Source organism: Propithecus coquereli, unplaced genomic scaffold, assembly GCF_000956105.1.
Source record: "Propithecus coquereli isolate 6110/MARCELLA unplaced genomic scaffold, Pcoq_1.0 Scaffold291, whole genome shotgun sequence".
NCBI lineage: Eukaryota > Metazoa > Chordata > Mammalia > Primates > Indriidae > Propithecus > Propithecus coquereli.
Genome location: NW_012148519.1, coordinates 2,659,994 through 2,675,137, shown reverse-complemented (window position 1 = coordinate 2,675,137; position 15,144 = coordinate 2,659,994). Strand labels below are relative to the sequence as shown.

The window sequence follows — 15,144 nt, the reverse complement described above, 5'->3', positions numbered from 1 at the left end:
GTAAAGTTGAAAAATTGTAAGTTGGGGACCGTCTGTATGTATTTTAGGGTAGATGAGCATATTCTTTGCAATAACAAGGTGGAAAAGAGGAAGAAGAGGGAGAAACTTAACATCTTTTTACTAAAATCTACCAGGGCCTTATCTGGAGATGGAGACAAGATTTGTTAAAGATGATAGCCACCTGAAATTCCTCAAAAAATGAAACATCTCCTGAGGTTGACTATCATTTTCTTCCAGGTGATTTACTGTTCTTTTGGCGGAACATCCAAAGGGCTGCACTTCAATAACTTAATAGTTGGACTTGTCCTCCTTACAAGAGGCAGAGATGAAGAGAAAGCAAAATGTAAGTACTTTTATTGTCTCAAAATAACGATACCATATCTGATGGCAGAATAATTTACTTCAAAATTCTGATGACAAGCAAAGGATTTGAATTGACATTTCTCTAAAGAAGATATACAAGTGGCCAATAGGCACTTGAAAATATACTCAACATAATTAATAGAGAAATATAAATTTAAAGTACATTGAGATACTGCTTCACATCTACTAAGGTGGCTAAAATTAAAACGTCAGATAATAACAAGTGTTAGGGAAGATGTGGAAAAATTGTAGTGCACATTATACATTGCCATAGGAATGTAAAAAAGTGCAGCCACTTTGAAAACCAGTTTGGCAGTTCCTCAAACTGTTGAACATTGAGTTACATGGCCCAGCAGTTTCTACTTCTATGAAAGTTCAATACACATATTTACCCAAAACAAATCATGTATGCAAATATTTATAGCAGCATTGTTCATAATAATCACAAAATGGAAACAACCCTTATGTCTATCAGCTGATGAATGGATAAACAGAACATGATTATCCATACAATGGAATGTTATTCTACAATAAAAAGGAATAAAGTACCAGTTCATGCTGCAACATGGACGAACCTAAAAACATTTTGCTGAGAGATAGATGCCAATCACAATAGGCCACATATTATACGATCCCATTTATATGAAATTTCCAGGTTACGCAAATCAGTAGTGCCAGAAAGTGTTAGATTAGTAATTGCCTGGGGTTCAGGGAAGAGGGAAATGGAGAGTGATGGCTAATGGGCACGGGATTTCTTTTTGGGTTGATGAAAATGTTCTGGAATTAGATATTGATGATTTATCTATTTTTTTGAGATGAAGTCTTATCTGTCACCCAGGCTGGAGTGCAGTGGCAAAATCATACCTCACTATAGCCTCAAACTCCTAGGCTTAAGAGATCCTTCCACTTTAGCCTCCCAAGTAGCTAGGATTACAGGCACGCACACCACCATGCCTGACTTTTCCTTCTTCTTTTTGTAATCTGTCTGCTATGGTCTGAATGTTTGTGTCTCCTTCAAAATTCATATGTTGAAATCTTAACACCCCAGTGTTGAAGGTATTAGGAGATGGTGCTTTGGGGAGGTGAGTAGGTCATGAGGGTTAATTATAAGTGTCTCTTGGATAAGATTAAGTGTCCTTATATTATAAAAGAGGCCCTAGAAAGACCCTTCATCATTTCCGCCATTTGAGGATGCAATGAAAAGATGGCTGTCTATGAACCAGGAAGTAGTCCCTCAACAGACACCAAATTGGCTGGCTCCTTGATTGTGTACTTCCCTGCCTCTAGAGCTGTGAGAAATAAATGTCTGTTGTTTATAAGCCACTCTGTTTATGGTATTTTGTTACAGCAGCCTGAGCAGACTAAGACATATCTCTCGGAATCCTCTCTTGCTCCTGAATTTAGACTGTTCTTCTTAATCCTTGCCATGGTTTGAAGGTGTTACCCAAAGTTCATGTATTGGAAACTTAATCCCCAATGTAACAGTGTTGAGAGGCGGGACCTTTAAGAGAGGATGAAGTCATGATGGGTCTGCCCTCATGAATGGATTAATACTGTTATGTCAGGAGGGAATTGGTTATTGAGGGAGTGGCGTCCTTATTAAGAATGAGTTCAGCCCCCTTCCCTCTCTCTTACATGTGCTCTTTTGCCCTTCTGCCTTCTACCATGGGATGATGGAAGAGCAAGAAGGGCCTTGCCAGATGCAGGCCTCTCGACATTGGGCTTCTCAGCCTCCAGAACTGTAAGAAACAAATCTCTGTTCATTATAAATTTCCCGGTCTGCGGTATTCTGCTATAGCTACACAAAACAGACTAAGAGAATCCTTTAAAAAAAAAAAAAAAGTTTTATTGAGGTATAACTGACATATAATAAAATGCAGATATATAAAATGTACATTTTGATGTTTTGCCATGTGTATACACCCACTGACCATCACCATAATCAACATAATGAACATATCCATAAACTCAGTTTTATTTATTGGAATATAATTGTGATGCTGGTTTTTCCGCAGTAGCATCCCCCCACCAGCACACATACACACTGGCTCCTGTCAGTGGTAATTAAAAATACAAATGTAATTAACGTAATTAAAAATACAAGTGTGGTATGTGCCGATTGTCCCAGCTACTTGGGAGAATGAAGTGGGAGAATCATCTCAAGGGCAGGAGTTCAAGGCCCCTGTGTACTATGCTCAGGCCTGTGAATAGCCACTGCAGTCCAGCCTGGGCAACATAGTGAGACCCTGTTTCTAGAAAAAATAAAAATAAAAAATATTGTCAGCTTGCCTTATCTATGACTTGCTTATCTACAGATTCAACCAATTTTGGATTGAAAATATTTGAGGAAAAAAATAATGCAAAAAACCAATACAACAATTAAAAATAATACAAATTAAAAACAGTACAGTATAGTAGCTATTTATATAGTGTTTACATTGTATTAGGTATTATAAGTAATCTAGAGATGATTTAAAGTATACAGGAGGATATATGTAGGTTATATGCATACACCGTGTCACTTTGTATAAGGGACTTGAGCATCCATGCATTTTGATATCCTTGAGGGTCCCAGAGCCAGTCCCCTGTGGATATTCAGGTACGACTGACTAGTAATAAGTTTTTGGGTCACAAACACATTTTTAAAGTTTCTTCATTTTTATTTACAGTTGTATTAATATCTTAGGGGTGCCATAACAAAGCACTACAAACTGGGTGACTTAAACAACAGATATATTCATTATCTCATGGTTCTGAAGGCTAGAAGTTAAAAATCAGAGCGTCATCAGGGCCATGCTCTTTCTGAAAACTGCAGAGGAGAATTCTTTCTTCTTTGCTTTTGGTGATGGCTCACAATCCTTGGCAATCCTTGGCCTGCAACTGTGTCATTCCAATCCCTGCCTCTCTTGTCACGTGGCTGGCTTGCTTTTGTGTCTGTCTTCTCCTCTTTTTATAAAGATGGCAGTCATATTAGATTGGGTCCCACCTTAATGGCCTCATCATAACTTGATTACGTCTACAAAGACTCTGTTTCCAAATAAGTTCACATTCACTGGTACTTTAAAGTTAGGACTTCACAATATCTTTTGGGGGCGCATATAATTCAACCTATAACAACAATATTTCAAACATACTTATAATATGTACTTCCATGTAGCTTTATTTCTTAACATTGTGTCATTTTTGTCCCAGATCTTGATTTTTTAAAAAATAAAATATTACAGCTAAGGTAAGGCTGTCTTTGTATCCCTTCAGGATCCCATTCCTGTTCTTTCCTACAGAGGTTACTACTCTTCATGAATTTGGTGATCTTTCATTCCTTATGCAGGTTTTTATACATTTATAACATGTTATATATCCTTAAATATATCTTCATCTATTTTGTAGGTTTTATACTTTTTAATAAATGGTATACATTAGTCCCCCCTTATCTGCATTAGATACATTCCAAGACCCCTCCCAGTGTATACCTGAAACCACAGCAGTACGAAATTCTATATATACATTGTTTTTTCTTATCCAGATATACCTGTCATAAGGTTTAATTTATAAATTAGGCTAAGAGATTAACAATAACTAATAATAAAATAGAACAATTATAACAATGTACTGTAATAAAAGTTATGTGATTCTGGTCACTTTTTCTCTCTCAAAATATCTCATTGTACTGTACTAATTCTTCTTGTGATCTGTCCATCTGATAACCAAGACAGCTACTAAGTGACTAATAGGCGAGTAGCGTATACAGTGTGGATATGCTGGACAAAGGGATTATGCATGTCCCAGATAGGATGGAGAGGGAGGCAAGAGATTTCATTATGTTACTTAGAACAGTGTGCAATTTAAAACCTATGAATTGTTTATTTCTGAAAATTTCCATTTCACTTTTTTGGACCTCTGTTAACTGTGGGTAACTGAAACCTCAGAAAGCAAGACGTGGATAAGGAGGGGACTAGTACTACACAGATTACTTTGTAATTTGCTTTTCCCCGAATATTATATTTTTTATATTTATCCATCTTGAAACATGTAATTCCTTTATTTTAACGTCTATGTAGTATTTTATTGTGTGTATATCTCAGTTTACCTATTACTGATAGACATGTATCTTTTTTTCTAATTTTTGCTCTTACAAACAATACTCCAGTGAACACCTTGTATCTTGTACACAGGTATCAGTTTTTCAAGTGTGGAAGTGTAATTTTGTGGAAGTGGAGTTTCTAGTGTGCATCTTCACCTTCACTAGAATTTTCAAATTACTCTCCACGGTAATTTATGCTCCTATTAACAATATATTGGAGCTTCTGTTTCTCCCAATCCTTGCTAACACTTGGTATTGTTACACCTAAGCATTTTTGCAAATTTGGCATATTTGGAGAGAAGTCACATTGCTGTTTTAATTTGCGTTGCTAGGTTATTTTGAGGAATAAATTAAATTATAAAGTGCTCGGCCCTAGTAATCAATTATTGATACCTTTCTCTTCTCTCACTGTTTGCATGAGGGTATATTTGATCTATGTTAAGATTAATTTATTCTATCTTTCTTTCTCTTAGACATTTTCAGTCTTTTTTCAAGTGAATCTGGGAGCTATGTTGTACGAGAAGAAATGGAAAGAATGCTCCATGTAGTGGATGGTAAAGTCCCAGATACACTCAGAAAGTGTTTCTCAGAGGTATATTTTACATTTCACGCCTTCTTATTGACAAAGTATTACCTTTAGTTGTATAATATTAATAAGTTTAGCTATGATGAATAGATGTTTATATGCAGAATATTCTTGGCATTTTTGTATTTAATGATTGATATTTCAACTGTTTACGTGCTATATTCAGAGGTTCATGACTCTCATTACTGCTATATTTGTGAATCTGAAAATTCTTAATTCTACTGTAAACCAACTGTTTATACTTAGAGTATAAGGAAACATATTCCTGTGCTCTCAGTCCCACACATAGCAACATATACACATGCATACACACAATCCTGCAGGAACCTCATGTTGTAGTGCCCTTGTTTTTTATCATGGATATGTAGGTATATCATTCATTGGCCTTGAGCCATTCTGTGACCTATTTTATTAAGGCCTATTTTATCATTTATTTTACTTAGTTGATTTGCATAGTAAAATACTTTGGTTAAAAATTGTCTTTTTTTTCTGTTTGCAAAAATAATATATTTTCTAGTATCTAACAATAGAAATGATAGAAAATTAAACAATAGCAAATGTGTATCTTTAATAGAGAAAATTATTTTTCTTCTCAGAGGTCTGCTAATATGTGAAAAGTCCCTAGAGATGGTAGAGTAACAACTTCTTCAGAAATTTCTGATCCTTTCATGTAGCACTCAGTACTGCACAATTTCTTACAGGTGGCTATTTGACCTACCTCCGTTTCACCAATATAATAATCCGTTGCTGCTCTTGGTATTATTCAGGGAGTTTAGCTCCACCTTCCTGTCTATATAGGCACTGATTATCTATACTTCATCCATATGCATATTCTAATATCTCTTTGGGCTGTCTTATCTTTAGCTTCTCATCAATTTGGCTTTGAGTTTCTTCTGTGTTCCTAGCACCTGGTGATATCTCTTTTTTGCTTTTGAGCTTAGCTGTGCAGTGTTTGGTGGTGGTTATGGTGTTACATTTTATCCAGCATTTCTATGTGTAAGGTACAAAAGGATGGGTTTCTTTTGGTTCTTGACATATTGACTAGAAATTGCTATGATAGTATTTTAGTACTTCAAGACAAACTGGGCCATGGCGTATTTGTTTGTTTTTTCCCTGTAATAAAATTTTGCCTGTCAGAAGAAAAGGTGTTTTTGCAGATCTTATTAATTGGATTTTTCATAGAGATGTCAAATATATTAATAGTCTGCATTTTTTCAGGAAGAATATGTATATTTTTTTCATTTTAATAAGGTTTAGGTAAACACTTCCATTTCGTAGATGGGAATTACATGTGGTTGGTCACCTAATTCTCTAAAATTGAGGCACAACTGAAGGTATATGTATTCATTGAGAATTAGTGCTATAGGGAAAAATAAAGTAGAATAGATGAATAGGTGGCAATAGGAAAGAGGCAGTTGAGTGTTATTATTTTATATAGGATGGTTAGACCTGTCAGATAGAGTGAAATTTGAGTAAAAAATTTATAGGAAGTGAGAGAGAAAACCATGAAGATAACTGAGGGAAGGACTTTTCATGAAAAGGATACAGCAAAGGCCCTGAGGTAAGAGTATACTTGGGATGTCCAAGGAATAATAAAAAGGCCAATTTAGTTGAAATGGAGTGGGCAAGGGAATAGTGAGAAATGAAGTTACTGAAATTATTGAGGAGTTAGGAGGTAGATTATATATGCCCCTATGGGACATTGTTGCATCCTTTGACTTTTACCCTGAGTGAGACGGAAACCACTGGAGGGTTTTGAGCAGAAGAATAACATAATATGAGGTGCTTTTTTGAAAAACATGATCATGTTAGATCTTATGTGGCTGAACTGAGTCCAGTTGAGGTATCTGAATAATCCAGGTGAGAGGGGATGGTCATTTAGACCATAGTGTAGCAGTGAGTGATAAGTTTTTAGGTTCTGCATTTATTTTAAAGGTGGACTTAACAGAATCTTTTCTTGTGTTGATTAGGGACTGTGATAGAAGGAGTAGAAGAAGGATGACCAAAGTGTTGGCCTGATTTCGTAAAAGAATATCGTTGCTGTTAACTGAGATGGAGAAGGAGCTTTGGGGGTTGGATGCCAAGAGAGATTTAATTAAATTCAAGGATCCTATTAGACATTCAATTTGAGTTGTCAGCCATGCTTTTTGATAGATAAGTCTGTTGTTCAGGGGAAAGGATTTATTGATTTATAGGTGAATAGAAATTTATAGGAAGTGAGAGATAAAACCATGAAGATAACTTAGGGAAGAACTTTTCATGAAGAGAATACAGCAAAGATCATCTGTGAGTGAGTTAAGATAGAAAACAGATTGGCAGAATGAGTCCTGTAATCCAGTGTTTAGAGTTTGGAGAGATAAAGAGGAATCAAAACTGGAGATTAAGGAATGGCCTGTGAGATAAGAGATTACCCAAAGAGAATAGTGTCCTGCAGGCCAGGTGATGAAATGTTTCAAGAAGGAAAGAGAGCTCAACTATGTCAAGTATACTGAAGTGAGTTGACCTTTGATCACTGAGATTTGGCAATATGGATGTTGGTCATTGGTGTAGATCCTGTGGAATTTAAAAAAAAAATCACTGGAGGCTGGGTGCGGTGGCTCACACCTGTAATCCCAGCACTCTGGGAGGCCAAGGTGGGAGGATCACTTGAGCTCAGTAGTTCAAGACCAGCTGGAACAAGAGCGAGATCCCATCTCTACTAAAAATAGAAAAAATTAGCTGGGTGTGGTAGTGCGTGCCTGTAGTCCCCATTACTCGGGAGGCTGAGGCAGGAGCATTGCTTGAGCCCAGGAGTTTGAGGTTGCTGTGAGCTAGGCTGATGCCACGGCACTCTAGCCCAGGTAACAGAGCAAGACTCTGTCTCAAAAAAAAAAAAAAAAAAAAATCACTAGAGTCAGGATAGTAGAGGAGAATATGTTCATAAGAGGAAATCAAGATAGGAAAGTAGAATGCTTAAAATTTCAATTATGGGAAGGGGAACAGTTATTGTAGTAAAAAGATTATAAGACCGTGGTAGTAAGTGCCTAGGTTGTTGTTGTTAATGACAAGATCTTTAGAAGAGAAAAGATCAAAGAAATGTGAAGCCAAGTTTTAGAAGGCTCATGTATATGGCTATTTGAATTATTAGATTCCTTTGGTATAAAAGCAATACTGTAAGTGGGCTAATGCTATCTGATTCAACTATTTGATGTATTTAGCTGCTCTAATTTCTGAGTAATGTGCCTGATGGTTGCATCCAGACCCTTGCTATCCAAGTATTTATATTAGAATAGGTTTATTCAGACTTTCTGTGACAATGCTTTGTGTTATTGTTTGCATTAAAAACAAAACTATAAAGACAAGCACTTTAGATAAAAGATACAGCCCTAGCACCTACATTTAAGTGATAGGGGTTTCAGCTTTTTTTAATCCTGTGCTTTATTGGCCTTGAGTTATAAAGGAATCCACCCAGAAGTTGTATTAAGTTTTTTTCTTACTGGTTTTCTTTTGGATTGTTGATTCTTAAAGTGGAAATTAATATTTTACCAGTTTTAGGAGTCTGTTTATTTTTATTTTATTTTTTACCTGTTAGCTCATTTTATTAAAGGGAAACTAAGGCACAAAGAAATAGAACCACTAAATCAGTATCACATAGACCATGACCGTCAGATGAGAATCACCAGATTTCTGTCTGCAGCCACAGATCTTCCTTCTTAGGCGTCCACTCCAGAAGCTGGAGATTCTGGTGTGTGTCCTTCATGATGACACTTTTATCATAAGGTGGCATTCCTTGGACAGTGAGATGTATGAGCCCCTGGCGTCTCACTTAGACTCTGCCCAGTTTGGACAAATTCGATCAAACTTTAGTTGTGTTTCTTGTGGTAGATAAACAGTCAAAGCTTCCTTGTCAGTCCCAGGCTGGTGTTGTCCAAGGACAACAGGATTCTCACTTTACATGGTGTCAGGAGGAATGGCATAAGACCCTGTGGCTAAGAATCTTTTCCTGATGACCAATTCATATGTTCCTGAAAGTTACAGAAATGACGAAGGCATGGTCCCTACCCCAGGGAACATAAAGTATTTACCAGTTTATTACAAAGGATACAGATGAAGAGATGCGTAGGGTGAGGTATGGGGGAAGGGGCATGGAGCTTCCTTGCCCTTCCTGGGTGCTCCAACCTCCGGGAACTTCCACATGTAAGCTATCTGGAAGCTCCAGGAGTCTGTTTATTTTCAATTGCCTTTTCTGGTATTGGAACTATTTCTTGACCACCGTTGCAACAATTTATAAAAGAATTCTTTTCCTTCACTTCCGTTTTTGGAAGAGATCCATGACTCAAAAACAAAAAATCAGATTTGACAGATGGAATTTTGGTGCTACCAGCTTTGTGGGAATGATTCCCAATGGGCAGGTGGCTTTCAGATATTACTTTATATTTTACTCGTAGACAAGACAACGTGGTGTATAGTTTAGGCACAGGGACTTTGGAGCCTGGACCACCTGGGTTTAATCCTCTCTCTGCCACTATATAACTTTGGGCAAATTACTTAACCTTTTGGTGTCAAAGTTTTCTCATGTGTAAAATGGGGATAATAATGGTGTCTCTGGCTGGGTGCGGTGGCTCACACCTGTAATCTCAGCACTTTTTGAGGCTGAGGTAGGACGATTGCTTGACGCCAAGAGTTCAAGACCAGCCTGGGCAACGTAGCAATACCCTGTCTCTTTAAAAAAAAAAAAAAAATAGCCAGGTGTGGTAACACAGGCCTATAGTCCCAGCTACTCGGGAGGCTGAGATGTGAGGATTACCTGAGCCCAGGAGTTTGAGGCTGCAGTAAGCTATGATCAGACCACTTCACTCTAGCCCACGTGAATGAGTCAGACCTTGTCTCTAGAAAAATAATAACAATGAAAGTGTCTCCTATAGAGACTGCTTTGAAGATTAAATTAATATTTAAAGTATTTAGGGCAGTTCTGAGGACATTGTAAACACTCAGTAGATATTAGCTATATGTGACAGTGGTAGAAGGGCCCATTATACATTGGCATCTTTTTTTCTTTCTTAGTGGCACATATGCAATTATAAAATTGAGATATCCTAGATTCACTGAAATCATTGAAGTCACATTATTTCCCTGAATCTAAAAATGCTATCAATTATAAGAAGTACCTTTATGTATCACTCTGAGTAGAAAAAACAAACTTTTTTTCCTACTCTATTCTCACAACACAGATCACTTTCTGTGATCTCTTGTTATCAAAATATGTGTGGGGATTTCTCCCCACCAGCAGTGTATTCTCTGGTGGATTCTTTTGTGGGCATAAGCCCGGTTTCCTCTAATTTAATTCAGCTATGACACTGTCTACCTAGAGATAACATCAGATCCCACAGGGTGAGGGATTAGTCCCATGAGACTGCCCCTAGATGCCAATCACAAGTAATAGGCTGACACCTATACCTCTGACAAATAGGCTATGAAATGGGGTTCCTGAGACCCCCTCCTTGGGTTCAGTTAATAGGACAGCTCTCAGAACTTGGGGAAATACTTAAGTTTATTGGTTTATTATAAAGGACATTACAGAGGATACAGATGAACAGCCAGATGAAAGAGATGCATAGGGCAAGGTATATGGGAAGGTATGTGGAGCTTTCATGCCCTGTCCAGGACACCACCCTTCAGGAACCTGCATGTGTTCAGCTAAGTGGAAGTTCCTTGAACAACTCAGTCCTTTCATTTATTTGTTTGTTTTTTGTTTTTATTTTCTTTTGAGACAAGGTCTTGCTCAGTTGCCCAAGCTAGAGTGCAGTGGCATCATCATAGTTCATTGCAACCTCAAATTCCCAGGCTACTCCTGCCTCAGCCTCCCAAATAGCTGGGGGTACAGGCACATACCACCACACCTGGCTGATTTTTAAATTTTGTACTGAGATGAGGAGGGGGGATCTCTCTATGTTGCTCAGGCTGGTCTCAAACTCCTGGCCTCAAGCAATCCTCCGGCGTGGCCTCCTGAAGTACTAGGATTACAGTTGTGAACCGCTGTCCCTGGCCCCTTTTGTGTTTTTATGGAAACTTCATTAATAGTCATGATTTATTGAATCATTGATCATTGGTGATAAACTTAATCTTCAGTTCTCTCCCCTCCCTGGAGATTGGAGGTTGAGGATGGGACCGAAAGTCCCAACTCTTTAATCATTCCTTGGTTTTTCAGGTGACCAGCCCCCATCATGTGGCTATCCAGAAGCCCCTAGTCATACGTCAATTCATTAACATGCAGAGAAAAACTTACCACTTTGGATATGGCAATGATTTTAGGAGTTGTATGCCAGGAAACAGAAAGAAGACCAAATATATATTTCACAATATCACAACCACTAAGAAAAAACTGCCAATTATAATTGAAGGATGCTGTTGATTTTAAGACTTATCCCAATGTCAAGAGATGTTAACATGTGTAAAAATGTGTGTCAACTCATGGAATGTATACTGCTAAGCCTCTTTCTAGACTAAACGTGGGATAGAGAAAAAATATGGGTTGGATCTGTAATCTCTAAACATTTTGGCAATGTTCTCATGGGTCTCTGCAACAAGTCTCAATGCCATTGTTGAAGTGAAAATAAAAATGTAGAGATGAATCTTTAAGTTTAACATTTTATTTAGGAAGAAAGAATTGCAATTCCTGGGCATACATGCAGACCAGGTGTTCTTTGGTGTGTCCAAAGAACAAAGAGAAGGTTGGAGATTTTATAAAAAAGGGGAATGTTACATGTGGTCCTAAGAGAAAGTTAATGATATTAGTAAAGCTAATGCCAATAGCTTGGGGAGCTGGCAAGATCCAATTGGTTGGCAACATTGACCATGGTAGAGTGGTGGTAGAGTTGCAGCAAGTTATCTTACCAACTATAGATAAAACTGATCTCAGGTTACAACAGGCAGTTTCAGCAGCCACACTTGCAGAGAATTACATTTCTAGAGCAATACTGTGTACCCCGAGTGCTTTTTCCCCCTGGCTCCTTGACACTGGTTTAGTTGGTTGTGGCAAGAATGACCTCATTTGTATGATCAACTTTCACACCATATTCTTCCATTCAGAAAAACAAGACTGTCAACGATGTCTTGATTGTTTGGATTGCACTGATGATGTTAAATGTTCTGAAACCACTAGGTGACATATTGCTGTATTTAATACGATGCTAATAAATAATGTAGAGATTGTTTCTACCATATCTCTTTTAGGTTCCTAGTTATTTGTATTCTTTAATATCTCTATTAGGATTAGAGCTGCTAAAATGTCATTCTTCATTGTATTTCCATGTGAGAATTCTCCCATTTTCTCTTAGAAATATTTGACCCTCACTAAACCTAGGATCTCTTGTCTTTTAAGCAAAGGTATTGGCTTGCACAGCCATGTGAGGCTCTTTTTTAGCCTGGATACGTACTTTTATTCTCCAGAGATTTATCAAAACAAATACGTTAAAAGAAAGCAAAGAAATAGAAATCAACTTCCTTCTCTTTGTACTCTACTTGACTTGTGGATATATGTTTTCAGTGATGCCTTCTGTGATCCTGATTGCCCTCTCTAGGAAGACTCATGTATAGTTGTTTTTAATTTACAGATGAAATGTAAAAGAGCTTTTAAATTCCATACAGATTTAATTAAAATATACTAATTGAAACAGATTGAGGGGAGTGATAATGAAGAGAGATACGGCAAGTGAAAAATTGGATTTATTAAATGTTGAAAGAAATGCAGTTTACTGATTTTTTTTTTTTTTTGAGACAGAGTCTCACTTTGTTGCCCGGGCTAGAGTGAGTGCCGTGGCGTCAGCCTAGTTTACAGCAACCTCAGACTCCTGGGCTCAAGCCATCCTCCTGCCTCAGCCTCCCAAGTAGCTGGGACTACAGGCATGTGCCACCATGCCCGGCTAATTTTTTTCTATGTATTTTTAGCTGTCCAATTAATTTCTTTCTACTTTTGGTAGAGATGGGGGTCTCGCTCTTGCTCAGGCTGGTCTTGAACTCCTGAGCTCAAACAATCCGCCCGCCTTGGCCTCCCAGAGTGCTAGGATTACAGGCGTGAGCCACTGCGCCCGGCCTGTAGTTTACTGATTTTAAGATATATCTTAGCAAATAAAATGTGGCTTATTATTGGTAATGGACTGCCTTAATGAATTGATGAAATAATTTGCAATTAACATATAGATTTTATGCAAATGGAAGATCTGAAGTATAATTATTTTTGAGGACAGTTTGATTTCCAAGTATATGTACCCTGTAGTGTTATTTAGATAATCCTTCCTTTGTAGGTTGTAGAAAGGTAAATGTCAACTAATTGCAAACTTCAGGTCATGCAGGTTACAAGTAAGATACTTAAAATTTGACTAAACTTTTTTTTTTTTTTTAAATTTTAGGGTGAAAAGGTAAACTATGAAAAGTTTAGAAATTGGCTTCTTCTAAACAAAGATGCTTTTACTTTCTCTCGTTGGCTACTATCTGGAGGTGTGTATGTTACCCTCACGGATGATAGTGATACTCCCACTTTCTACCAAACTCTGGCTGGAGTTACACATTGTAAGTAATGGCATTTCATTGTTTTCTCTTTATCTTTTAACATAATTGCCTGGTAATATAGGAATATGCTTATAAAGGAGAAATTTTTTGTCAGTGTTTTCTTCCAAAATATAATAAAATGAAATGCGGGAGCATGGAAAACATAGCGCTTTATGAATTGTTCTTAACCAAGCTATATTAGTTTCCTAGGGTTGCTGTAACAAATTACTACAATTCATAAACTGGAACGAGAAATTCACTCTCAGTTTTAGCAGCTGAAATCCAAGTGTTTACAGGACCACATTCCTTCTGAAGTACCTCGGAATTCTTTGCCTCTTCCACTTTTTGGTGACCCCAAGTATTCCCTGGCTTGCGGCAGCATAATTCCCATTCTCTGCCTCTGTCTTCCCATGGCCTTTTCTGTGTATTTCTGTGTTCTTTCCTTGTACAAGGACACCAGTCATTGAATTTAGGGCCCAGCCTAAATCTAAGATGATTTCACCTCAAGATCCTTAATTCATTATATCCATAAAGACCCTATTTCTATATAAGGTCACATTCCCACTTTCCAGTTGATCATGAATGGGAGACAATTTTCAATCTGCTACACAGGTCTAAGTGTTCATTTCTACTGTTCTTCTTTCTAGTAGTCACAGAAAACTACTTATGCTCTGCTTTTCCTAATACTTCCTCTCACTGAAATGCCTTTCCCTTTGCGTCTACCTATTAAATCGTAGTAGTCATCCTTGAAGACTTAAATCACATTACCCCTTTTTTTCATGAAAACTTTTCTTGCGTTCCTATCAGAAATCATCTCTCCTTCCTCTGAACTCTCATAGTACCTTATTTGTACTGCTGTTCAATGAACTTATCCCTTTCATCCTTGTATTATAATTATTTATAGCATTCTGCTTATTTGTATATGTCATCGCTCCTAAATCATAGAATCTTTTCAGGCACAGAGTCTATGTTATTATTTTATCCTTCTCCCCCTAATGCTAAGCCTAAATACATATTTGTTGAATGAATAGAGGAATTTTGGTGTCAAGTGCTATTTGTATCTATTGCTTTATGTGACTTATAACTTGACTGCTAATTACACACCAGCTACCCTCTCCCATTTTCATTCTTTTGTTACCAGAAATTCTGACCAATAAATTCTGGCATGAATAGACAATGAGCTTGATTCTACTACTGTTAAGAGGCTCTTGTCTTTATTTTAGGTAGGAAGGCCTTTTAAAAGAATTCTTTTGCATAAAAAATTGAGGAAACCTTTTTATACTCACTGTAAGCTCTATTTAACTTACCTTAATATTTAAGTTGTCAGTCACATGTATTCTGTTGAACTTTCACTTTCCTTTGTGATTGTATGCTGAATTATTTTTATATTAATATTGGCTAAGAGTATGACTGCCTTCCTTGAGTGCCTTGTTGTGTTAAAAAAAAAAATTAAAAACACTTGTTAAAACAGTAAGTATTGGCTGGGCGCGGTGGCTCACGCCTGTAATCCTAGCACTCTGGAAGGCCGAGGCGGGTGGATCGCTCAAGGTCAGGAGTTCGAGACCAGCCTGAACAAGAGCGAGACCCC

At 37.4% G+C, this 15,144-nt stretch overlaps 1 protein-coding gene across 1 annotated transcript in view; it reads left to right on the top strand.

Annotated features, from left to right (window-relative positions):
* Positions 1–240: 240 nt before the first annotated feature.
* USP32 (ubiquitin specific peptidase 32) overlaps positions 241–15,144 on the top strand; it is a 121,261-nt gene continuing 106,357 nt past the window's right edge. Inside the window, exons 1-3 of the mRNA XM_012648638.1 lie at positions 241–343; positions 4,918–5,036; positions 13,418–13,577. Of these exons, the coding sequence (XP_012504092.1) occupies positions 4,971–5,036; positions 13,418–13,577 (226 nt within the window). The 5' untranslated portion in view covers positions 241–343; positions 4,918–4,970. The remainder of the gene's footprint in view (positions 344–4,917; positions 5,037–13,417; positions 13,578–15,144) is intronic.